The 24,471-nt window shown below is 55.0% G+C and overlaps 3 protein-coding genes across 3 annotated transcripts in view; 1 reads left to right on the top strand and 2 right to left on the bottom strand.

Moving 5' to 3' along the window:
* Positions 1-4,853, bottom strand: part of VOLCADRAFT_64783 (uncharacterized protein) — a gene marked incomplete at both ends in the record, with an annotated part of 5,780 nt that extends 927 nt beyond the window's left edge. Inside the window, 10 exons of the mRNA XM_002954293.1 lie at positions 162-239; positions 435-538; positions 963-1,083; positions 1,426-1,473; positions 2,125-2,339; positions 2,862-2,996; positions 3,311-3,386; positions 3,762-3,862; positions 4,262-4,337; positions 4,683-4,853. Coding sequence (XP_002954339.1) covers positions 162-239; positions 435-538; positions 963-1,083; positions 1,426-1,473; positions 2,125-2,339; positions 2,862-2,996; positions 3,311-3,386; positions 3,762-3,862; positions 4,262-4,337; positions 4,683-4,853 — 1,125 coding nt within the window. The remainder of the gene's footprint in view (positions 1-161; positions 240-434; positions 539-962; positions 1,084-1,425; positions 1,474-2,124; positions 2,340-2,861; positions 2,997-3,310; positions 3,387-3,761; positions 3,863-4,261; positions 4,338-4,682) is intronic.
* Positions 4,854-13,665: 8,812 nt separating this feature from the next.
* VOLCADRAFT_64703 (uncharacterized protein) lies at positions 13,666-19,163 on the top strand (the record flags this gene model as incomplete). Its single annotated transcript, XM_002954361.1, has 11 exons — positions 13,666-13,872; positions 14,149-14,228; positions 14,787-14,859; positions 15,187-15,325; positions 15,848-16,001; positions 16,470-16,539; positions 16,779-16,874; positions 17,191-17,385; positions 17,874-17,966; positions 18,604-18,726; positions 19,047-19,163. 11 exons carry the CDS (start codon positions 13,666-13,668, stop codon positions 19,161-19,163), a joined length of 1,347 nt encoding a protein of 448 aa, XP_002954407.1.
* A 3,478-nt stretch (positions 19,164-22,641) lies between these two features.
* VOLCADRAFT_64678 (uncharacterized protein) lies at positions 22,642-23,433 on the bottom strand (the record flags this gene model as incomplete). Its single annotated transcript, XM_002954292.1, has 3 exons — positions 22,642-22,747; positions 22,949-23,232; positions 23,323-23,433. The coding sequence occupies 3 exons, from the start codon at positions 23,431-23,433 to the stop codon at positions 22,642-22,644; spliced, it is 501 nt and encodes a 166-aa protein (XP_002954338.1).
* Positions 23,434-24,471: the final 1,038 nt, after the last annotated feature.

Raw genomic sequence — 24,471 nt, 5'->3', positions numbered from 1 at the left:
GGTCGTTCTCTTTCTGCTGCTTCTCTGCGTGTTGGAGAAAGGACAGACAACCCACATCGACCCCTTCCCCCCCGCGACCGCCTTTTACTGCGGCCCCGCAACTCCCGACATTGTCTCGGTCCTCCCCCAACTCCGTACGCTGTATCTGCCGTACGCCACACCTGTAGGCCATTCCCAATGGATGCCACCAGTACCTCCGTCTCGATGGCGCGCACTGGTCGACCGCTGGCGGCGGCCCGCTCCCGTACCTGTACACGTATGTACATACATACATGCGCACGTGCACACAGGGGAAAACACGTGTGTGTACGCGGAGGAGAGACGGGGGTACGAGCGGAGGTGCGCATGTGATGTGTGGAATGCCTTCATCCCCTTTTTTTACACGTTCGCTCACTCACTCGCTCACTCACTCACTCGCTCACTCACTCGCTCACCTGTTGCTCCATGATTGCAAACACGCGCTCAATGCCAATCGACACGCCCACCGCCGGCACGTCCTTGCCGCTGAACATGCCCACCAGCTTGTCGTACCGCCCACCTGTCGTACAAACATGAAAAAACTTTTCCCAAGGTCACCGGAACTTCTCCCTTTACAAATGCAAGTGGCAACAACAAGCAAACGAGTCGCAGACCGCAGACATCGGGCAGTTAGTAACTGGAAGAGAATTATTTCCCGCGCGACAGGCACCTCGCACCCGGGGCCATCCCCCCGGGAGCCCTCCACACCCTTCCAACCCAGAGAACACCCACATCCCCCACTTCAACACCCCCCCAACCCATCCCATCCCATCCCATCCCAACACACACACAACAACATCATCAACAACAACAATAATATCCCCGTAGTCCGGTTACTGACAATACCACCACTACTGTTAATACCCCCACAACCCACATCACCACAATTACCCTTTCCCCGGGTGATATTGCGATAGCTAATCCCCCCCCTTCCTCCTCCTCACCGGCCGCGATGGAGCCCACATTCGCGCCGTGCAGCACCGCCTCGTAGATCACCCCCGTGTAGTAGTCCAGTCCGCGGGCGAGTGACAGGTCCAAAGTGAGGGAGCCCAGAGCGCCCATGGCCTGCAGTACACGCCACCAACAGCAGCGGTAACAGCAGCGGTAACAGCAGCGGTAACAGCAGCGGTAACAGCAACAGCAGCAGCAGCAGCAGCAGCAGTAGTAACAGCAGCAGCAGCACAGTTTCTGTTCATCATCATCACCCTCACCATCCTCACCATCATGAAGGTAATAATCCTTCATGAAGCAAACAGCGGTCGCTATACACACACACGCTTTGTGACCCTCGGAAATTGCACAACTAGCACAAGTAGCACGAGACCCATATCAACGTGTCGTCGTACTAGGGGGTGAGAGGACAAGCATGTCGATGTAGCAGCCCTTCATCACCATCATCAGTGTTACCTGCAGCATATTGAACATGGCCGCCAAGTCGTCCAGAGCTGCCTTGCCCTGACGTGACGTGACGTGATGGAGCGAACGGGAGGAGAGTGGGAGAAGTGAGAAGTGAGAACCGACGACGGAGATGGGGGGCAAGGCGAACCATTGGTTGAAAGGGGGAACCATAATATGAATGCTGGTGATGATGATGAATAAGGATAAAATTATTGATTGACTGACAACCGCAAATCATCGCGTGTTGCGACTGTGGGTACTCCGAAACCACGAAACCCGCACATCTATCTCTCGCTGTTCATACCTTGGGTGCCGTCGGCTCCCCTTCTTGTTCCTCTGACGGGGAAAACCACCAAGCTTGATGGAAATTTCGGGACACCCAAAGGTCCAGGCGATCACCGCGTCCCCCTCAGGGACAACAACCTTTCCAAACCCTAGGGTTGCCATCATTCCCTTTAGGGACGATGACGTTGTGTCCCCTTTGTTGGGGGGAACCAAACGGAGCCTTTTCTGATGAAACCTCTGTAGGGGTGTCTGTGCCCTTTAGGGAAACAAAAAGGGAACCCTAGACCATTTCTGTAGTGCAAAAACCCGAAACCATCAGATAGGAACATAGGCCATACTCCCCTATAACCCCTCCATCATCGCCAACTTCCCCACCATCACTCCCTACCCCTCGGCCCTGTACGACACACACGACACGCGCACCATAGGGTTTTGAGACAGCGGGTGGTCCGGAGCCAGCAGCTGCTGGACGAGCTCCAGAGGCTCCCCCCGAAGTACGACAAAACGACCAATGGCGTCTGCGACCTCCTCCGGGAGGCCCTTGTCAACCACCATCTCCTGCCGTACAATCTCCCAAGGCTCCTTGTCCAGTTTGTCAATGGCCGAGCAGATGGGTCGGAACTTCTGCGGGGGCACACCTGGGGGTGGGGGTGGCGGTGGGGGTGGGGGTGCAGATGGGTTAGGGAAGTCGAAAATCGTGATTATTATTATTATTATTATTATTATTATTATATTATTATTATTATTATTATTATTTATTATCATTATTATTATTTATTATTATGATGATGATGATGATGATGGTGATGATGATTGTGGTGATGATGTACCCCCACTTTCCCCTTTTCATTTCCCAACGGACAAACTTAAGCGTCTCGTCTCCACTTCAGCCAACACCCTGCCCTCCACTTCACGAACACTCGTGTATCCACCCGTGTTGCCCATCCCCATTCATCTTGAGCTTTTGATAATAGTAAACAATATCTGAAAACTTCTCACCACGAAAAGACAAACTAGATTCCTTGTTGTTTCATTTTAACAAATTCAAAAGGATTACTAAATGTGTTGATTAATATTTTTAAAAATTAATATTTTTAAAAATTAATATTTTCTAAAACAGATATTTAAAAACGGAAAAACACGGGCCCGAAAAAGCCCACCTGCAATCGCCAGCATCGCATCCAGCAAGCCCCTGTGGTTTATCTTCACCTCGAACTTCCCGAGCTGTAGATCTGTGAGGATCTCCGTGAGCACCTTGATGATCTCGGCATCCGCCACCATGGGGGCGTACGCGCCTGAGGGGGGAGAAAAGGGGAGGGAAGGGGGAGAGAGAGGGGGGAGAGAGGGGGGCAGTAATTATATGTTATTATTACGTGTTTTTTTCTGCAAAAACAAATCTACAAACGAAATGAAATCTAGCCTGAGAACCAACTGCCCAACGTTCTCACGAATCCGCAGCAAAACACACACACCTCATCTCCTTCCCTCCAAACCACCACACCAAAAACACACCTACGCATCAACTCCTTCCCTTTTCAACCCCCATTCCTTCGCTGGCATTTGCCCCCCCCCTCTACCCCTTTGGTTTCTCCCGCCCACTCCGCCTCACCCGCAATGTCAAAGTCGCATTGAAAGAACTCCCGGAAGCGACCCCGGGTCATCTGGGGCTGATCACGGCGATAAACCTGATCACGTGCAATTACAAGTACGGCAGCAGTAGCATTCAGCATTCGTAAAACAACGCACAGCAGGCTCTGTACGAGCAAGGGAACAGCTATGGAAGTACGATACACAAAAAACCCAGAAGTCCACAGGCCATTTAGAAGCATGAGAAAGGAAATACAGAGTGCAGCAGCATGTGCGCAGTAGTAGGAGCACTACGAGGCTGAAAGACGTTCGTCCACTTTTGACTCTCGGCCCCCGGGCCCCCAACATCACTACACCCTATTACCCAATGCAGTAAGGTCAATGTGTGCCCACCCTCGCACTCAGCAAGGGTGGGCACAACTGCCGTCCGCAAAGGTACGCCCCGCCAACTCCCCCCACCCCCAACCCCCTACCTTGCCAATGTGGTATCGCTTAATGTTGCCAATGGAGTGTACGGCAACGAATCGAGCAAACGGAACCGTCAGGTCGTACCGTAGGGAAAGAATCTCGCCACCTGAAAAAGGTGTGATGCGTGTATGGGGGCCAGGGGTAGGGGTAAGGGGAGGGGAGGGGTGGGGTGGATGTGGCGGGTAGGGGAAAGGGATGAAGAGAATGAAGACATACATTACATCCAACACAACCTTATGTCCGTGAAAATATAAGACCCGATAAAAAGATCCAGCACCGAAGAGAACAACGACAAGGAAGGTAAAGCCAAAACAAGCTCTCCGACGACATGGGGAATTGGTCTCCCGAATAAAAAATCATGACGAAACGGCGATTCCGGCGTAGACACCCGCCCTTCGGGGAACGCAAGAAAAAGGGGGTCACGGGGTCCCTCCCCCCCCCTGATCAGACCCCCAACCTCCAACCTCCGACCCGCCACCACGGCTCCCATCTCACCCTGACTTACCCTGATCCGCCAGGTCGTAAATGAGCTTCGAGTCCTCGCCGTACTTCCCCATCAGCGTCTCACGAAGCTCGAAGACCTGGGGGGGGGGAGTGTATGGGTGTGTGTAGGAAGAGAGAGTGTGTGTGTGTGTGGCGGGAAGGGGGCGACGACGAACCACAGACAAGTGAGGCTGATATCAAAGATAGACGGATGCTCCAGAAATAGACCGGGAATAGACAGATACTGCGAACAGGAACTTGTTTGTTTGCGGTGTTGTCACGGGTTATAGCGGTTGTACGTCTGGTGTTGCAACAATCATCCACCTTGGGGAGGGCGGCCCCCCCCTCGGCATCAGTTGGCATCAGCTTCACTCGTTCGTGGTTCCTCTTTCCCCCTCGACCACCTTCCCCAACCCCATACTCCCCTTCCCCCCCCGGCTCACCGGTGTGTCAATGGCCACCGCGCCGTGCTTTTTGAACACGGACACGATGATGGCAAACGCCTTTTCACGGATCGCCATCTGCTCGGGCAGGAAGTCCCGCGTGCCCTTGGGGATCTTGGGCTTACGACGAGCCTGTGGATGGGGGTGGGCGGGAAGGGCTAAGACGACCATTGTCTGTTGATACCAGAGATATCAAAGATAGACATATACTGAAGGAATATTTGTAAGTTATGAATGGGAGGAGGGGGGGAAAGACGAACCACACACAAGTGAAGGGGAGGAGGGGGGAAGGGGAGCGGAAGGAATTTATATCACAGGAGTGGTAGGGATGACATACACAACTTCAGAAAGGAACAAATGTCGAAATGACTTTTTAAGTTTGCACCACCATTAAGACCGGAGTCCGAGGTGATGATTCAAGTGATTGCCCACCATAACTTCGACCCTAAATCTTCAACCTCAATAAATAAATAAATAAATAAATAAAAATAATAATAATTTTGGCTTGTGCGCGCGAGGGATGAGGGCAGGAGGGGACGCACCCCCTCAGGCTTGATGGGGGCTTACCCCCACATCCCGGTGCGCAGCAGCTCCCGCACCGCCCGTAACCCGCACATGACCCCCCTCTCTCCCCACCTACCCCACCCAACCAACACAACAACCCTCCAACCCCTACATCTTTCCCACCCCCTTTTCCCTTCCCAATGTACACCGCCCCCCAACGCCGCCAACCCCCAACTTCCCCCCCTTGACCTGGTTTGCTTCCACCACGGCCCGCAGCTCGTCCAGGAACTTGGCAGCCGCCGAGCCCAGGGGTTCCAGGGCCTTATGGGCCCCCACCCAGGCGGATGGGACGGAGGTGGGCGGGAGTAAGAGCCCCGGCAGGAGAAGGCCGTCAGCCGCACCTGAATTATTAAAAGTGTGTGTGGCAAGGGTGAATGTCCGTTGATGATCTGAGCTGCGATGAGAGGAACTGGCAAATGAATGTGTGTGTGTGTGTGTGTGTGTGTGACGGGGGGGGGGGATAAAGAGTGCACGTAGCGAGAACGCATGTGGTAAGGGTTTGCATGGAGAGTCTGTGGTCAGGTGTCGTACTCACCCGCTGCCTCCGCTGCTGCCCTCTCCACGTACGACCGCAGCAGTGCCGTACCCTTGCCCAGTACCACGCCGCTGCCGGCGCCCTTCCGGTCCTTCTTCTTGTCGCCGCCCTTGCCGCCGGCGTTGCCGCCGCCCTTGCCGCCGACGGCCGCCTCCGAGCCGACGGCGGCCTCCGCTGCCGGCGGCGCAGGAGGGCCCTGCGCACCGTCGCGCTCAGAATAACATATTAGTAACGCTAGCAACAGAAAGACCAAGGGACTGGCCATGACCCACGGAGGACACCCTGGAAAATTCTAAGGGAGTTGAAGATTCAGGGACGCATGCTCGCTTTTTGCCACCCCAACTAACCGCCCACCTAACAGCGATTTCCCATCCGTAGTTTCCCCATAAATTCCTCTACTTGCTGCTGCTGGTGTATCCTCCATCGCTGTTTTACAGCCGCTGCAACAGCTGCTGCTGCTGCTGCTAAAGCAGCGAGCACGGCGTACTGCTACAGCGCCGCTCGCGTGCACTTTTTCCGTCCTGAAGTAATACCGCATCACCAGGACCGCTGCCATAGCCCCGATCACGCTGCTGCTGTTGCTGCTGCCTCCAGGAAATAACCGTAGCCAACCCACAAACCGCTAAACCGCTCGAAGGGAGCTCAGGTAAAGGCAGAAATCGCCGACACTGACAACTAAAGAAATGTTCCAAATGAAGCGGGTCTCGCGGCCGGTGTCACTCACCTCCAGCGCCCTCAGGCTCATCACCGCCGCCAGGCCCTCCAAGGCCACCGCCTCGCTAGAAGCCTGGATAGCCGCACTGGCAGCCAGGGCAGCCTGAACCGCTGCGGGGCGGGGGAGCACGGGAGATTCACATGCAAGAAACAAGATAAGAAAGAGAACAGGGAGGATGAGAGAGAGCGCGAGAGGAAAGAACTTAAAAATAGAGGAAGCAAAGAAAAAGGTTGAGTTCATGTCACATCACCTGGTATCGCATCGCGTTCACGTCATTGGTGTGGTTCGGGTTTGGAGACGCAAAGGGTGGGATATATCCACTGCCCACAAGGAGGGGGTCCCTGAATGCATCGCCCGTGCCGCACCGACATCCCCAACCCTTAAACCCCTACTTCGTATCCCGGCCGATGGTGCTAACTGACCCATGGGTCTCCCATCCACCCATCCACACCACTCACTCAAAACCAACCCTCCATATCCGGCCTTGTATCCACCCACCCACCCGCCAAGCCACCCGCCCTTTTACTCATCCAGCCACAGCACCCACAGACCCACGGGTCATCCAAGCACCACCACCACCGTCCATCACTCACCCGGCATCGCGTCCACGTCCTCAAGCATCGCCTGGCCCACTGCCGCCATCTGCCGCTGCGCCGCCGCCAGCCTGCCCTCCACTGCCGCCAGCTGCTCCAGAACCGCCGACAGCGACGCCGCCGGGGCAGCGGCGGAGCCGTCAGAAGCTGCCTCCCCTAGAGCCGGCCCCGCAGCGGTCGCGGTTAATCTCGCGGTTACGGTTTTAGCCCTGGCGATGCTGTCCCTCCCGGTAGCGATCAGAGCCCGGCTCAGGTCCAGGAGGGAGGTGGGTAGTACTGGGGAGGGGGCGGATACGGGCGTAAGGCCCTGGGGGACCCCAGGGAATGGATGGTGGATGGGAGGGAGGGAAAGACGAACCACGAACGAGGGAGGGAGGGCGGGGAAACGGAGGGGAGCGCCTGAGGAGGAGGAGGAAGAAGAGCATGACCCTCGACTCAAGAAGATTGACACCGCCGTGTAATCAACCCCTTCCCGACAGCACAGGACATCCCATTCGGCAACTCCCAATCCAAAAAGCTTGCCTGCCTGGATTTCGACTTTTCTCTTTGTCTGATAATCGTCCTTTCCAATTCATTGTGGCTTTCGAGTTTTGGGGGAAAAGAGAAGCCCAGCGCGCACTAGCCATCGTTGTCCCATCACGGCCCTGTCCACCATTTTCCCCCCACCACCAAAACCCCCCCATATGTACCTTGGGCGGCAGCGCCCCGCTCTGCACCTCGCTCCGCACACAGCTGTACGCGGCCGACAGGGCCTCACCCAGCGCCCCAAGTCGCTGTGCTTCAGCGGACAGGAACCGGGGAAAAAACGAACCACGAACGAGTAAACGAACCGGGGGACGGAAGACGGTGGCGGGCCGGGTCGACACCATGCAACAAGGCCGAAAGGGAAGGGCACGGGTCAGGAAGGAAACCGAAAACAAGATAGCTATTTCATTTGTTCAAAGCCCTAAAACCCTAAATTTCGTGAGTAGGTAGCTGTGCTGAGCGCTTCGGGAGATGACCGAGGAGGATCAGAAGCCAGGAGTAGCCAGCCAGGCCCAAGAGGGCGATATGCTGGTGTGGCAACGAGGTAATTATGGTCACGACCCCAGCAGGTGCCAGACTCGACCAACGTCAACAAATACAGCTAGTCCGCGCCACCATCAAGCCCGTCGACAATCGTACCTGCGGCGCTGCCGTGAACGGAGCCAGTTGCTCCGCCCCAGGCCCCCCCTTCAGTGTATCCACTCGCTTAGAACCTTCCAGAAGCCCCAGCAGCTCGTCCGCTACCACCACTGCTGATTTGTAGCCCTGGGACTCCACCACATCGGCCTCGAACGACTTCGTCTGTAGGAGGGCGCCAGGATATATCACAATAATAAGGGGCGGGTGGGAGGAATCATATGCGATAAAAGTCAACATTTATGGAGAGGGAGGTCCTTGGCGGAGGAAAGGTGTTGGAGTGCGGGTACAGGTGCAGTGTACATGTGTGAGTTTTTGCTGTGAGGTGGTGATGTTGGAGCAGCAACAGCAGGAGGGACGAAAGAGCCAGACCAGGCATGACATTAGTGGAGAATGGAAAGCCACGCATAAATACGATAGAAATCATGTGACCCAGATGAAATCAGGAAGTAACTAGGGGTCAACGCGGGCCGGGGGCCGGTTGGCGGGTGAGGGAAATCACAGGGACGTGAGGTCGCGACAGCAAAACACGCAGCAGGACGCGACCGGAAAGAACACCCAGAAGGGTCTCTTCCAATGATTTTCCCCAGCAACACGAACACGCGGACCGGACCCAGATCCGGAAACTCCTCCAGGATCGTGCCCGATACAGACGGATTTTTATCTTCCCCGCCGCCTTATATTTTGAATTCCCGGTAATGCGGGACCGAATAGGACGGTGGCAGCTGCGCACCTGCACACCCAGTGCCTCGCAAGAAAGCGCTGTTGTGGCTGTGGCAATTGTGAGCAGTTTTTTGCCTCCCTGGACCGCCAGAGCGGCCACGCCCGCGGCCGCAGAGCATCCGGTGGTCAACACCACGCGCTCCGTCGCGCTGAGTCCAGGGGTGGTGATACCCGCCTCTGCCAGCGCGTTCGTGAGAGGTGCCCCGGCCGGTGAGGGGGTTTCGGTGTCGCCGTTGGAGGAGGGAAGCAGGGCCGAGCCAGTGCCGTGGCAGGCGTCAGCTAGGCGGGAGAGGACTTCTTTGTCGGTTGGGGAGGCGGGGAGCGTGGGAAGGATGTTTTTGTTGAGGAGCGAGACGATGAATTCTGCAACCTGGACGCGCGTGCCGCTGGTGCCATTCATGACCGTGAGCAAACGCGTTGCTAAGACTGCACGAGCCTGGGCTTCGTCGAGGGCCGGGGGTTCTGCTGCGTTGGTTGGTGATGGGGATTCGATGGATTCGGGCTGGAAGGACTTTGGCGGCGGCGACGCCTTTTTGACGCGTTCTGCACCAGCGGCATCCAAAGCGACAACAAGGCCGCCTTGTGCAATTTTAACGACGTCATCTAGGCTGGGCTGCGCGCCAATGCCACCGATCGTAAAGGGCTTAGTTGACATTTTGCTGGACGGCAAGCTTGCGTGCACGCCAGTTGCGTTATGGAACGAATTAACCAAGGATTTGGTATCCTGGAGTTTTAATAAGGATGCACTACCAGAGATGAGCAGTTTGGGGAAGTCGCGTAACCCGGACGGCGCGGACGCGAGCCCAGCCGAAAGGAAGCTATGCACTCTAATATGTAGTGCGTGTCCCTTCCTAGCGGTAGTAAAAATTGCATGCATGGGGGATGTCGCGCCAATTGCCGTCCCATGTCGCAATAAAGTGCTTCCCGAGCGCTGCATACGACAATTTCCGAGACAAGTCGCCATGACTAGCGCACCACAGACCATGGAAGCAGCATCAAAGCCTGCCTCAGGACAACGACCAGGTGTCAGAGGACACCTGCTACGCGTTGCTTTCCTAGTGTTAGCCATTTGTATTGGATTGGTGCTACCTGTCCAGGAGAGAGGCACCCCAGTTAGGCGAACGTGTTTCGGCCATCATCTGTACAAGGACGCAATGAGGGTGCTGCGGACGACGGTGCCTTCACGGCATCGGCCTTATAGCGTTGCCACTCCGCGGCCAGCAACTGTCGCTCCACAGCCACCAGCTACTACATCAACATGCACGTCTCAAGGCGATACCTGCAGCATGGCCGGGCCTGGCTTTGCAGGACGTAGTGTAGCCACGCCTTTCAACCAGCAACGTGGCCCCGCGCCCAGCGCAGCTACACCTGAGGTTTCTGGAACAACAATTGCTGCAGATAAACGATGGTGGAATCAGGAAAAGGATTTGTGGGTTGAAGTACATTCCGAAGAAGACTTCCATCGGGAAGTGAGTCATGTGATGCCGCTCCTCTCACCAAAACACATAAATTCAGTCTCAGCGTTTTGATTCGATGCGTCGTTCAGTGGCGTTTTTTCTGTAACGTTGGAGACCTTCCCAGGAAGGCCTTGCAAGGAGAATCACTCCCTGACATACGACTGAATATGGCCAACCATTTCGCAGGTTAGCAGCGGGGACAAGCTCGTGGCGGTGGACTTCTTCGCAACTTGGTACGTATCATATGATCTGTGAGGTGTCCCTCGCAAATCAAACCAACCAACCAACAACCGCATGTCGAGGTTACAAGTAGTATTTTCGTCAGAACCCCGGCACGCAGGCTCCCTGCATTGATCTGAAGCGGTCTGGATTCGGTGTGTTGTACAGATCAGCATCAGCATCGGCGCCAATCCAAGTTAGCTGACCCAAATGGCTGGGTCCAGGCCCCACCCTCTCTAGTGTCCCTCGTCCTTTGTGACCTTCGCCCTCCCTGCCCCCTTTCCTTTCTCTCTCTCTCTCTCTCTCTCTCTCTCTCTCTCACACACACACACACACACATACACACTCTCGCACAAACACTTCCCCCCGGGTCGTGTCATTGGCCGCAAGTCACACCCCTTGGAGCACACCGCTTCAGGCACATCCAGACACACGCCGCGCCCGCCGCCCAGCGCATGTTGCCTGATATGTTGCCTGATCACTTCCCACGTCGCAGACACCATTTACAAACCACGTACCGCACTTCCACCCAAATCAGGTGCCATGGCTGCGAGAAGGCTTACCCGGAGATTTGCCGCGTAATTCGTGACCCTGAACTTCGGAAAAAATACAAATTTGTCAAGGTAGTGTAGGGGAGCGGATTCGATGGGTGGTGGCGGGAGCGGCTCGGGTAATGCTGTGGGGCGTGACGCAGTGTGGCGGTGTATGTGAGGTGAAGGGCATGGCGCATGGGGCGGGGCCTGTGGTGGAGGTGTAGAGGTCAGAAGTTTGCGCGAGCTTGGATATGGCGTTCCCCGCCGCCTATCTCTTCACATTGTATCGTATCAACACCCCCCCTTCCCCAACGGGTTGTCATTCCCTTCACCCGTTCTCGGGCGAGTCGAAAACCTCCCCTCCCCCCTCCCCCGGGTCGTACATTGCCCCTGGCACATTGGTCTTCTGCTGCTGCTGTGTCCCGACAGGCCTGCGTGGACGAGCTCAAGACGCTCGCTAAGAATGAGGGAGTCACGGCCCTGCCGCGCATGCTCGTTTATAAGCCCGGGTATGGCCAGTTGATCTCCATCGACGTGCCGTACTCCAAGGTACGGTAACGAAAGTACGGCAAGTTTTATTGGTTGTATATCGGTGTGTAGACCGTGACGGATTTGTGTGGTGGGGGTCGAAGCGATGTGTTTTTTTTAAGGGGAGGGCTGCTATGGGACATGGAGCTGGGGGGGGGGGTATTTGGGGTATGTAGTAGCTTCGGGATATGTGCCATGCGGCGCTGGAAGAGGACTAATGTCCTGCGTTTAAACTGCGTGTGTTGTGTTTGTTTCCCTTGAAAGAGCAACTGGGTCTGCTATGTGATGCCATTTTTTCTGAAGTGCCGTGCATTGCTATCGGTTGGAAATTTTTTAAAAACTAATGCGTTGTATCAGACGCTGCTCGCGCTGTCGGACGCGCCTTAAAATGTGCCTGGTAGTGAAATCTTAAAACCCAAACCATCCTGTTACTTCCTTAGCATTCCCTCCTTCCTTCCCGCCCGCTCTCTCCCCCAGATTCGCTTCTTGAAGGCCAACCTGAATGTCATCGCCGGCAACCCAGGGATGGCCTTTGCACTCGACCCAAACGGGTACGAACATTGCCTTGTCGTACGTCCATGTCGTACACTGCAGCAGTTAGCATGTGTTTCTTCTGTCGATGGGGCCTGTTTGAGGCGGTGGTTGTCCTGTGTTGACGTGTCTGTCTGTCCGGGAGGGCAACTCCCGGCTTTTTGGCAAACATCCTGAGATTTGCGCTGTCTTGTGGCGCTATCGTACATTGATGCTGTCGTTACAGAACATAGAATATAGGACATGTGTTCCTCGCTGCCTACCCAGAGCATGTGCATGCATGGCTTCATGTAATGTACGACTACGGCGGTGTTGGCCGTACAGAGGTACACTCCGAAGCCGTGCTTCCCCGTGCTCTCGACCGTCCGACTTCCCCCCCGCCCGTTCGTGCTCTCTTCTCTGTGTGCGTGTGCTTGTAACTGTGTATGTACGTACGTATGTATGTATGTATGTATGTATGTATGTATGTATGTATGTATGTATATGTATGTATATGTATGTATGTATGTATGTATGTATGTATGTATGTATGATATAGGTTCGTGGCGCCCAACGGCACGTTGCCCTCTCGTGACGTGGCCGCCGCCGTGGCCGCCGCCAAAGCCCGGGAGGTGGAGCAGCTGCAGTCAAGTCATTCGGGACTATTCGACCACCTACTCAAGAAGGCCGCCAGCATCGGCGACACCGCCAAGGGCAGCGGAGCCGCCGCGGCAACCGCTAACGGCCAACGCCTCAGTGCCACTAACGGTAATGGCAACGGTAACGGTGCTGGGGCGGCTAGTAGCAGCAGTAACTTGCCGGTATCAGCGTTGGTTGGGGCGGCGGCGCCGGGGGCAGCGGCGTGTAAGGCGCCGCCGGGCGCTGACGCGGCATTGTACGAGGCGGCGCGCCGACAGTTCTTACAAGGCCATTCTGCGGAGTACGGCTATGGCGGCATCATCGACTCGCTGTATCCCAAGGAGGTGAGAGGAATGGAGGCCGCGTTTGGAGACGGAGATTACGGTTGGCGGTTATGGTTGGCGGTTATGGAAGCCTAGTGCTCTAGCGGGTTGGTTTGACGGCGCGAGAACGAGCGAGGGACTGTACGGCACGACTGGATTGCGTAGATCACCTAGCTGTGGCCTTGCAATAAGTAGAGACATTTTTTGGATTTTTTTATAATTCCATATTATTCTATTACTATTTTTGTATTTCTTCCCACAGTAGTGGCTGAGGGAGTGCCGTCAGGGTTCCCCCTTGACGCCAAAAAGGACTTCCTAATTACTGCGCCAGCTTTGAGAGCGCTGTACGAGGGGGAACTTCCATGCTGAAAGCCAAAACCAACACAACATAACACATCATACAACATTCACCCACCACACTGCCTGAGTACGGCTGTTTTTAACCGCCCTCTCTCCCTCTCCCCCCGACAGGTCGGTTGCCGAATGGCCCCTAACGAGCACTATTTGGACTACACCGGCTCGTCAGTGTACTGCCAGACTCAGCTCGAGAACGTGTTTTCGGAGCTGCGACAGTGCATGTTCGGGAACCCCCACTCCGCAAACCCTAGCTCCTCCTTCACAAGCGACAGAGTGGAGGAGGTCCGGGATATGGTGCTCAAGTACTTCAACGCGAGCCCCGCAGATTACCAGGTAAATGCGTGCGTGCTACAAAGTAAATAAATTGACCATTTTATGAGTACGACACTATTGTGTGTACGACACCATTGAAAGTACAATTTCGAAATTGACCATATCTTTTTCCGATCATGTCGCCCATCGTAGGGTTCTGGCCGAACGCTTGATCTTGACGGTGTGGCTTGATTAGGCCGGTTATCGCGCCAGACAATACTTTACCCAACTCCGTGGACACCTAAGACTAACTAACATGTAACTAACCGCTAACCGTTTTCCCAACTGTTTTGAAAGGTTGTCTTTACGAAATCTGCAACCGACGCACTTAAGATCGTTGGCGAGACATTTCCCTGGTCTGAGGGCAGCATGTTCAGGTGGGGAGGGTGTTGAGAGGACGAGCAAACCATAGTAGTTGTGGTGGTTGTGGTAGTTGTGGTTTATGGGTTGCGGGTGAGGGGTTGGCGAGTGAGTAGGGGCCTTCTGCTGTCGGTCCCTTTTCACGTGCGGTGGCTGGCCTTCTTCTCGGCCTTCTGTTTGTTTGACTGTCCAGGCTTAGGAACCCCAACCCCCCATACGCACAGGTCACCCGTTATAATATGTAAAATACAAAATTATAACAGATATAATAATAATAATAATAATAATAATAATAATAATAATAATAATAATAATATCCACAAACCTTCATTCCTATGCATTTTCTCGTGTCCTAATTATAGTGTTACCGTATCCATCTTCCCAGGAACAGTTTGACCTCCTCCTTTTCTCCGCGAAACCAACTCCCCTCTCCCTCAATTACCTAATTTGGATGTCGGCTGCTCGGCTGCGTTGTTATTTCGCTTTGCATCCTCAGCATCATGATTTCCCCTCCCCCTGCCCCCCCTGGCCTCCCCTCCCCTCCCCTGCCCCCCCCCGGCCCCCCCGTTCTGAAGGTACCTCCGTGAGAACCACAACAGCGTCCTGGGTATCCGGGAGTACGCTCTCCAGGGGGGGGGAACATTTCAGGTGGGCTTGGAGGGGGAGGGGGGAGAAGGAGAAGAGCAGCTCCCATCGCTCTCACTCCCATCCCTGGACGACGGCTGCTTTGGCTGCCGTTTGGGGACCCGTCTTCAGCTGCTGGCTGGCCATTGGGATGTCTACAGTCTATGTCCCTGGTTTTAAAGGGGTTTTAAAGGATCTTAAAGGGTTTAGTCCTGAATTTAGTCCTGTTCCCTCCTTTGCACCATCACATTATCGTGATGATGCCCACCGACCGACCCGCCGACCCACTTTCTTTCGCCCCCCCCCCTAGACCCTTACCACCTACCCACTCGCCGCCCACCCACCCCCCAGGCCGTGAATGAGAGTTTCGTGGACCGCTGGGCCATGAGGGGCGACAGCGCGGGGGACCACTCGCCCGCGAACACCCGCTTCCCCGCGCCCACCTACAGCCTCTTCGCCTTTCCCGCGGAGGACAACTTCGCCGGTGTGTGTGTGTATGTGTGTGTATGTGTGCGTGTACGTGTATTCGTGTGTGCATTAGTGTGCGCATGCGTGTGCTTTGCCTCTTGTGGCTTTCCTCTGTTGTGTGTTTTCCTGTGCGCGCGCGCGTGTGTGTGTGTGTTTTACTCTTTCACAAAGGCAATCGGAACCTCTTATGGGCTCTCGGTGTTTGTTTTTCGCAGCGTGGCATTCCCGCCGCGTCCGGCGCCCGTGCGCGCGTCCGTGTGTGTTTCCTTTTAAAATCTTTTTGGGATACTCGTCTTCCAATGCAATCTGAGAGTCGGTTTCGGAGTGTGCTGTCTTGGTGTTTGTGCGCATTTGCAATGCCGCAGGAACCCCGGACCTTTCCCCCTCCGCAACCGCCCCCACTTCCTGCAGTATATCTGTCTATCCTTGAGGAGTATCCGGAGGTATACCGTCATTACCTCCGGTACCTGCTTCAATCGTGTGTGTTTGTCTTACCCCGGCCCCCCACCTTCCCTCTCCCCCCCGCCCCCTCCCCCCTCAGGAGTGAAGTACCCGCTCAGCTGGGTCCGTGGTGTGCAGTCGCGATCCACAGACAGCCACAGGTGGCTCGTCATGGTGGACGCGGCCGCCTACGTGCCCACACAGCCCCTGGACCTGTCCCAAACACCCATTGACTTTGTCGACCTGTCCTTCTACAAGTGAGTGAGAGTGTGTGTGAGTGAGAGTGAGTGTGTGTGTGTGCGTGTGTGTATGTGTCTGTATGTGTATGTGACCGGGAAGGGAAGGGGGAAAGGAGGGGAAAGGGCACGGGTGTGTTTCTCTTTGGGGGGGAGAGGAGCCGCACGGGTGAGTGGGGATGGGGTTTACAAGGGGGTTGGGTGGGGCGGGAGTAGGAGGGATGATGTGGGCGTGAGTGGGTCTGTGGGGGGGGGGGGAGGGGGAGGGAGATGGGAGCTGTTAGGGGGGCAGCCCTGTCCCCTTCTGCTTCGTTCCCTTTTGCGGTGGCGACGTCTTGATTGCCTAGGTTTATCTTATCTCCCACAGCCTCCCATCGTCTGCCGAATGCTATTTTGTAACGGTTCCTCAACGTCTTGTAACAATGCTTTTGCGCTCGTCCCTCCTTTCTTTCTCCTGCCCATTTCCCCCCCCGCCCATCCTCGTCTAAGGATGTTCGGATACCCCACGGGTCTCGGAGCCCTCATCATTAAAACCAATTTGGTGCCACTGCTGCGCAAGGTGGGTTTTAGGGTTTTAGGATTGCCAGTGTAAATGGTGGTTAGTCCTAATGCCCCCTCCCCCCCCAACAACGACTTCGTTAGGACGGGCAAGCCCCTACCCCCTGCTCCCCTGCCTCCTCCTGGACTGTCTGTCTATATCTGGTATCTGCTTCATTTGCCAGTGATTCGTCTTACCCGCCCTCCCTCCCCCTTCCCTCCCTCCCCCTTCCGCTCCCCCCTCATCCGCAACAACAAAAGGTGTTTTGGGGGGGCGGCACGGTGGCTCTCGCGACCTCTGAAGATAACTTCCACGTACTCAAGTGCCGGCCCTCCGACCGCTTGGAGGATGGAACGGTGCGTAACTCGTGGTGGGGACCCGGGGGTTGGCGGGGGCCCCGGGCGGGGAGTGTGTGTGTATGTGTACGTATACATGTGTGTGCTCCGCGTCCTTCTATCTTCCTTCCTTTTCCTCTTCCATCTCCTCCAATGCCTTCTTTTATTTCTTCGCGCCCTCTCCCATCGCCCCTCCCGTCGCCGCGTTTTATACTTTTCCGCATTCCTCTCTCCCCCATTCCTCTCTCCCCCATTCCTCTCTCCCCCATTCCTCTCTCCCCCATTCCTCTCTCCCCCACTCCCCTCGTCCCGTCCGCCACCCCGTCGTTGCTGCTAGGTGGCCTTTCTGGACGTGATCGCGGTAAAGCACGGGCTCAACATGATGGCCAAGCTGGGCGGCATCGCTAAGATCCAGGCCCACGTGGCCTGTCTGACGGAGTGGCTGTACAGCCGTCTGGCCTCGTTGCGGCACTCCAACGGGGCGCCCATGTTGGCCATATTCGGGAAACACCACATGCCGAACCACCGACAGGTGCGCGCGCGCGTGCGCGCGTGCGTGTGTGTGTGTGTATATGTGTGTATGTGTGCGTGTGTGTGTGTATGTGTGTGTGTGTGTGCGTGTGTGTGTGTATGTGTGTGTGTGTTGGGGTGGGAGAGATATGGGTGTGTGTGGATGGGTGCGTGCAGCATGTGGTGCCGTGGCAGCATGTGGGGGTGCCGTGAGGTTGGGGTGTGGGAGGTGGGATTGGGAGGTGGGATTGGGGGATGTTATGGTGGTCTTGGTTGTGTGTGTGTGTGGGGGGGGGGGTAGCGTTGACGTGGGAGGTGACGTGGGAGGTGTTGCGTGTCTCTGTGTTGATGGGGGGATTCTGCTAACCACTACCACTATCGACGCCAACATCAATGTCACCTGCCTGCTACCGACCATCATTAGCACCACCACCAACAAAGCAACAACTCACCCTCCGCTCACAACACGCACACACACACACGCACACACATGCAAATGCACAGGTCCAGGGAGGAATTGTCAACTTCGAGCTTCTCAAGCCTGATGGATCCATCTTCTCGTACAAGACGGTGGAGAAGGAGGCCGCGGGTGCCGGATTTCATGTACGGCAATGACGGGGGGGGCGGGTGTTCGGAAGGGGGTGAGGAAGAGAGACATCGGGGGAGGGGGCCCGGAGGAGAAAGGGTTGTTCTTAAAGAGGATGAAAAAAGTATGATAACGCCGTGTTGGCTTTGCTGTTGGGCTGGGCCTATGGTGCTACACGAGGTGGTGAGATGGGGAGGGATGCATGTGTGGAGAGAGGGGAACTCGCGGTCTCTTTTCGGTGCCGGTGCCTTCTGTCAGCTAAAAGCTATATATCCGCTAAAACTCTATAAAACCCTGAAACCCTAACAACCCCAGCTAAATGTCGTCTCTTCCCGGAAGTGCGACGGAGGGTAGTTCTTGACGGAGGGCAGTGTCTATTATCGCCCCTTTCCGCCACCTAGCTCTCGCCGCCTTACAAACCCCCACTTCAACTCGCCAGCGCTTCATCTTACCATCTTTACCCCCCCCCTCAACTATATAAGGCCCCGTATATAAGGCAGCTCTGGTATTTATAACCACGTCGCTATAACCGTCAGAACCTACACCGCCAATCAAATCTGTGAAGCTAATCTGACCATTACTTCCTCTCCCGCCCCTACCCCTCCTCCACACACACACACACACAACACACAACACGCACATACCCGGCCGCAGCTGCGTACCGGTGCGGAGTGCAACCCGGGTGCCTGTTACAACTACCTGGGAGTGCAAGAGAGCGAGGTGGAGTCGCTGGCGGGCAAGAAGGAGGGCTGCGAGGATGACGTTGAGTTCATCAGGGTGCAGCGACCCGTCGACCAGGACCAGGTCGGTGCGTAGGGCTGTTGGGGGCGATGGAAGTGGGGGTGGGGTGGAGGCGGGGCAGGGAGAGTGGGGGTGATGCCGAATTATTTGTTAAAGCCTTCAGAGAAGAAGCATTCACGACTTGTGACATGTTATGCATGAAAACCTCCTCATGATGTTGGCTGTTATTGTTATTGTTATTGTTGTGGTGGCGGTGTTGCGGTGTTGTACAGGAGGCGATCAGCTCCGCCGACATCCTCCGCTCCATCGCCAACTCCAACATCAGCCTGGCGCACCCCGCTGCTGTGGCGCTGAAGTGGGTGGAGGTGCCTCTGGGCTCGGTGCGGGCGTCTCTGGGCTGGTGGAGCACTTTCGATGATGTGTACGCGCTGGCGGACTGGATTGAGCGAACCTATAAGGACCGGACGGAGTGATGAGGAGGTGAAGGTGTTTTTTCCCCTCTCCCGGGAGAAGGGACCCTTCGGGGGGGGGGGAGAGGGGGAAGGGGAACGCGAAATGATGTCATCGCGGGCGGTGTGGGTGGCTGGATGGGTGGTCGAGGGAGGTGAAGGTGAAGGTGAGGCAAGTGCGGAGGGCGAGCGGCGCGGGTGAGGTCGGCATGATTGTGGTTGTGGGGTTGTGGGGGGAGGAAGGTGGGCGGGAGGTGGGCGGGAGGTGGGCGGGAGGGGGTTATGGAGAAAAAATGCTGCAGGGTTCGGAACATGTGCGTGCCGTAATTTCGTATGTTCAGATGGTATTTCCTCCAATTATTTTGGAGAAGCGTTTGGTGGAGTGTCGTGCGTGCTTTTGGAATAAATGGTGATTCTGTGCTAATTTGTTCTTGATGGGTGTGGGGGAGGGGAGGGTGAGGAGGGAGGTGGGCAGGCAGGGTGCGATGCGTGAGTGGCATATGACTGGTGAAAATATTTGCGGAAATCCAACAAGAATATTTCAATTTAAATTTATGATGAAAGTGATTAAGAAGAAATGGATGATGGCTGGGAAGGCGAAGGTATGGTGTGGTCGTCCCCATCTGGCGGCAGAGAGGGGAACTAGGGGACGGCTGTCCATTGCCGTACTGTCCTTGTCGTGGCAGGCGGCGACTTGAAGAAGGAATCAACATCCGCTGATCGCCTGCCCAGCTGTTGTGTTTGGGTTTGATTGATTTTTAAGTTAACAGGTGCTAAATTGTAGCGCAGACGCCATTTTGTTCGCTACATTGTTCAACATGGTGCCGTACACATGCCATTTGTTGTACACATCGTGTGGTACAAAAGATTGAATCCCAAAACTTCTGAACGAAATATAAATATATAGTACCTGATGACAGGGATGAATGCTGTCACGTGTTGTTGGCCGGAGAAGTAGTAAAGGTTTGCGTGTGTGTGTGTGTGTGTGTGTGTATAATGACCTTGATCCGCACCCTTCGGGGTTGGAGAGAGCCTCTACGATCTCCTGTCGCAAAACTCATGCTGTGCCACAAACCCACGCTGTAAACGGACACGCTTCGAAACCTCACAATGGCTCGTGTGCGTCAAGCGGGGAATTGAGGCCCGTTGTGGTGCTGATGGTGAAGATGGGCATGGGCTATGCCTAGCAGTAAGGCAGTGCTTGACAAAGAGATGACGATTAGTACCAAAACCTCTTCTGAGACCCGCTTGGCCTCGGTGCTTAAGTCAGAGCATGCGAACGAACCTATCCAGGAGAACAAGCTCGTAGCACTTGGCCATAGCGCCTCCTACCGCTATGCTCCGGTAGTTACTCGGCATGCTGGGGTCACCCTTCTTGTAAATTGGGGTGAGGACGGTAGTCGTAAGCTGTCGTGGGGAGTCCCCCGGTCGGCCTGATGTGTTCCAGAAGTACGTGCAGCACCGGGACAAGCTGGTTCACCTGCCCTCACCTAACCCCGTCACCTGCCCTCCACCTCTACCCGACGCAGTGGCCCTCTGCTTCTCGAGGCATGCGCGCATAGCGACAATACTCAGGCGGTACTGCTTCCAAGCCTGGCGCCTTACTGTTAGGCGGGTTTATGTAGTCGTTATGGTCGGGCTTGGCTTGGTGTGGATTAATGCAGAAGCAAAACAACTGTTTGCTTAAAGTGCTTCTGCGATTATTTAAGCAAATTATGGGAAGGAATTAGGTTTGTCTTGGGAGGACAATGATGGTCCACCACGTAACCGCACTATCAACGATTTCCCGTCCATGGGCCCCCGACTTTTACGGACATCCCCGCACGTGTGTGTGGAACTTGTAACTTGGTAGTGCGATTCCCGCTTGCCTTCCATCGTTTTATTTTGTAAAGCGCGGGAAGTAGCTTGCTGTTATGCCTCTCATCAATTGCATCAGTAGGTATGGCACGTCATATCCATCGTCCTGTCCTGACATCAAAACCTTTAAACGTGTGCTGGAGTGGTGGGACTCTTGTCGTATGACATGTGGCACGTGTTCAGCAGCGCGGCCTGAACAGCAAGCAGTTGCCTCCAAGTACGGCATACTTTTAAACCGTACAAAGCAAATGTTGCTTAGGGACCCTCCGTTCATTTGCGCGACCAGGGCGTTTACGGCTATGTTCTCTATTTGTCGTCTTTTTGCAAAGTATTTGTTTGGTGTGTTGGATGCCGAGCGCCGGCGGCAATCGTCCGCCTTCGTCTGAGAGAGAGAGAAACAAAGAAAGGAAGGGAAGCTTGTAAGAGATTCCTTTCGTAGTCCTCACTGGATTTAAGAGGATAAATGCGAGTGCCTGGCTGGCTGAGTGGCAGGATACCGTGCGTTAGAAATGCGAGTGAGTTGCCATCAGCAGGGCTGCGGAGGAGCTCGGGAGGAAGAGAGCTCCGAAAGTCGAAATGGCTTTGAAGGCCATCCCCCCGCCGGCAGCCGTCCCTCTTTTAAACAAGAAGACCGAAACTATCACCCAGGCATTGGCAAATAGTTGTGATCCATTTCTGGGTCACTGACTGGACACTCCTTTCTTCCCGAGGTGGCAATAACTGCGCACACAGAATACACCGGCGCTTTAGGTCGCCGGCCAGCTGCTGTAGGTGTCACCCTGTGCCCTGCCGAATACCCACCCAGCCAGTTCCATCCATATGCTCACATCGACAATCCACATATTAAAGACTCCGCACCTGAACCATAAGCCGTCACATCTGGAACACCTGCTTGTCCAGGTTTACTTGTCTTGGAGTCCTCGCTTCCATAAACTTCATAAGCAACCCGGCTGGTCCATTGTTGGGTTTTTCCCCCTAATGCCATCCCGCACACACGCGCGGACACATCTAGCGGTCTGTCAGAAGCACATCCCCCAAGCTGTACATCGGTGCAATGGACACTCAGGTAACTCACACATACAACATACCGCCGCTGTATGGTGTTCGTACTACAGGTCTAGATGTACTCCAGTGGGGTCCGAGTTGGGGTGGGGTGGGATGGGGTGGGGCACCACCTCCTCATCTTCTCAAACCAACAGGAAATCAGCCAACCAGACCAACAGGCCTCTCCACATCGCCACCCTTAAACAGCCCGTCTCTCCCCCCCCGCCCTCACTCCTCTGACACTGCTACCTCCCCATCAAGGGAGGAGCCCCGCCACCAGTGCAGCTCCTACCCCTCCTCCTCTACCTCGTCCCCAAGCTGTCGCCGTCGATGTCCTGTCCCTCCCGCACCAACCTTCGTTGTCTATTTCTCTCCCCCTCCCTATTCCTGGAGTATCCGTCTGTATCTGGTATCAGCTTCACTCGTCTGTGGTTCGTCTCTCACCTTCCCTATCTCATCCACAGCCAGCAAGGACTGCAGTCACCACGTCCCAGAGGCTGACCACTACTAAACCCCCTGCACTGTGCAGCTGCCTCACTACAGCAGGCCGGCTGATAACAGTTCCCGTGCTCTATCGCATGCTGCATCAACCTCAGCTATGTTACACCTTGGGCTTGATGACTCCCGACTCCGCCATGAAAGGCACCTCGGCAGCCAGCCAGGGAGCCAAGCCCAGACACAGCGCGTGGGCAACGCCAAAGTGGGGGCTGTGGACGGCAGTTGGGAGAAGATCCGCGGGGGGCGGTTTAGGAAACGTCTCGACATTAAAGGACGGAATGCGGGTCGTGTCCCCAGGGCCCCCTGCAGACCGGCGGAGGCCAGGCTGCTTCAACTTATATTGTGGGGCTTTAGCGTAAGGGCTATCGCTTGGTCTCTATATACTTAGGATAGCTTAAAGTTCTGCGTACCTGTTTTTCGACCAAAGGGGCTTGAAGTGGATGGTGAGGCAGATCTTCCCGCCTCGATACATTTTTGCTGTCTTGCCGTCCAACTCCGGAATTTCGATTTCTGGCGCCGTATCCGGGTAGGTGGCTGGGATATCGAACTGGAAATCGAATTCATACTTGATGAGCTCGTGCACGTACCAGCATTTGCCCTTCCAATGTGTCCCGTCTGCACTTGGTTGTATCGTGAACCAGTCCATGTCCGATTCTTTGTTCATCTTAATGTACGTGATTAAGGCGTGCAACTCCTGCGTGTCAGCAGGTTGCACAGGACTTTGCCGGCCAGTTGCCAGCTTGTATGCCATGGAGAGCCAAGACAAAGCTTTCAGTCATCCGACCTGTTTCAAGCGGTCCTGCCATTTCTGCTTGTCGCGTGGCCCTGAAGTCTCTGTCAAGAATGGAATCTTTTTGACGGTCTCCCGTGTCTTCGGGTCCCAAGACTCTGCCATTTTATCTCATGCAAACAATTCGTGTCACTTGCAGCCCCAACACAGTCGAACAACCTGTGCCTGCTTCGAGCGGCGCGACTAATTATTAAGGTCTATGCAAGCAGATGGCAGAGGCAAGTATCAGGGTTTTGATACAAGATTGCGATGAAGGTACAAGATTAAGGTACCGCGCTTTAGCTAAACCTCGCAGATGCTCGCGACGACAAGGAGGTTGATACCGTTGGACGTTGAATTCCTTCCATACGCGGAATGCTTACTCGGAAACTCCAGTCCATTTCTCTTGCCATGTAAGTAAAGATGTGCCATCAGAAATGCTGGGCTTCGTTCAATGACCTATGCTTTAGCCTTTCGGACTGCAGATACGCAGGCGTGAAGGCTTTGCTTGCCGAGATCACTTGCTTCACATGGCGCTCTGTTGCTCATACGCACTTGTTCAAAATATCGGTGCTACTGCCCATGAGGGCTTCGGACAGCGAACAAATCGTTAACGCCCATCGCCTGTTCGGTACTTGGCAACACATATTTAAAACCTTGAAGAGCGTGTCCCAATCTTCGTTGATTGTCCTAGACAGACATTCCGGACAGCCACGCGGCTCATGGCTGCACAAATAGCCTACCAAGAACACCCACACCGGAAGTTTCTGTGCTCCTGTCTCCCATAACCGTATTCTCATGGCTCTGTCGACTCGAACGTGCTGGCTGATCGTGCAAGGAATGGTAGAGACAGGAAGCGGGGAGGCCAGCTGCCAAGGGATCTTACACTGCATTCTGCCTTTCACTCAGTAGAGCTTCAGCTTGTAGCTGACAGTTTATGCTTAAGCAATCTCGGATAGAGCTATCTAGCTACGTAGATCTTTGCAAAAGACGAATATATAGGTTTTCTGTTGCATGCGAAATTAAGGACGAAGACCCAAGATTTCCTGCTATATCATGTCACAGTTGCGCAGTTACACGCGAAGTGCGTGGTTTCGGAAATAATACTGAAGCGGTTGGCGTGGGGATAGAAGTTACGGAGATACGCCTCTTTTCCGTACTGCC

This window comes from Volvox carteri (assembly GCF_000143455.1).
Source record: "Volvox carteri f. nagariensis unplaced genomic scaffold VOLCAscaffold_42, whole genome shotgun sequence".
NCBI classification, from domain to species: Eukaryota; Viridiplantae; Chlorophyta; class Chlorophyceae; order Chlamydomonadales; family Volvocaceae; genus Volvox; species Volvox carteri.
This window is presented reverse-complemented; position numbering and strand designations above follow the sequence as displayed.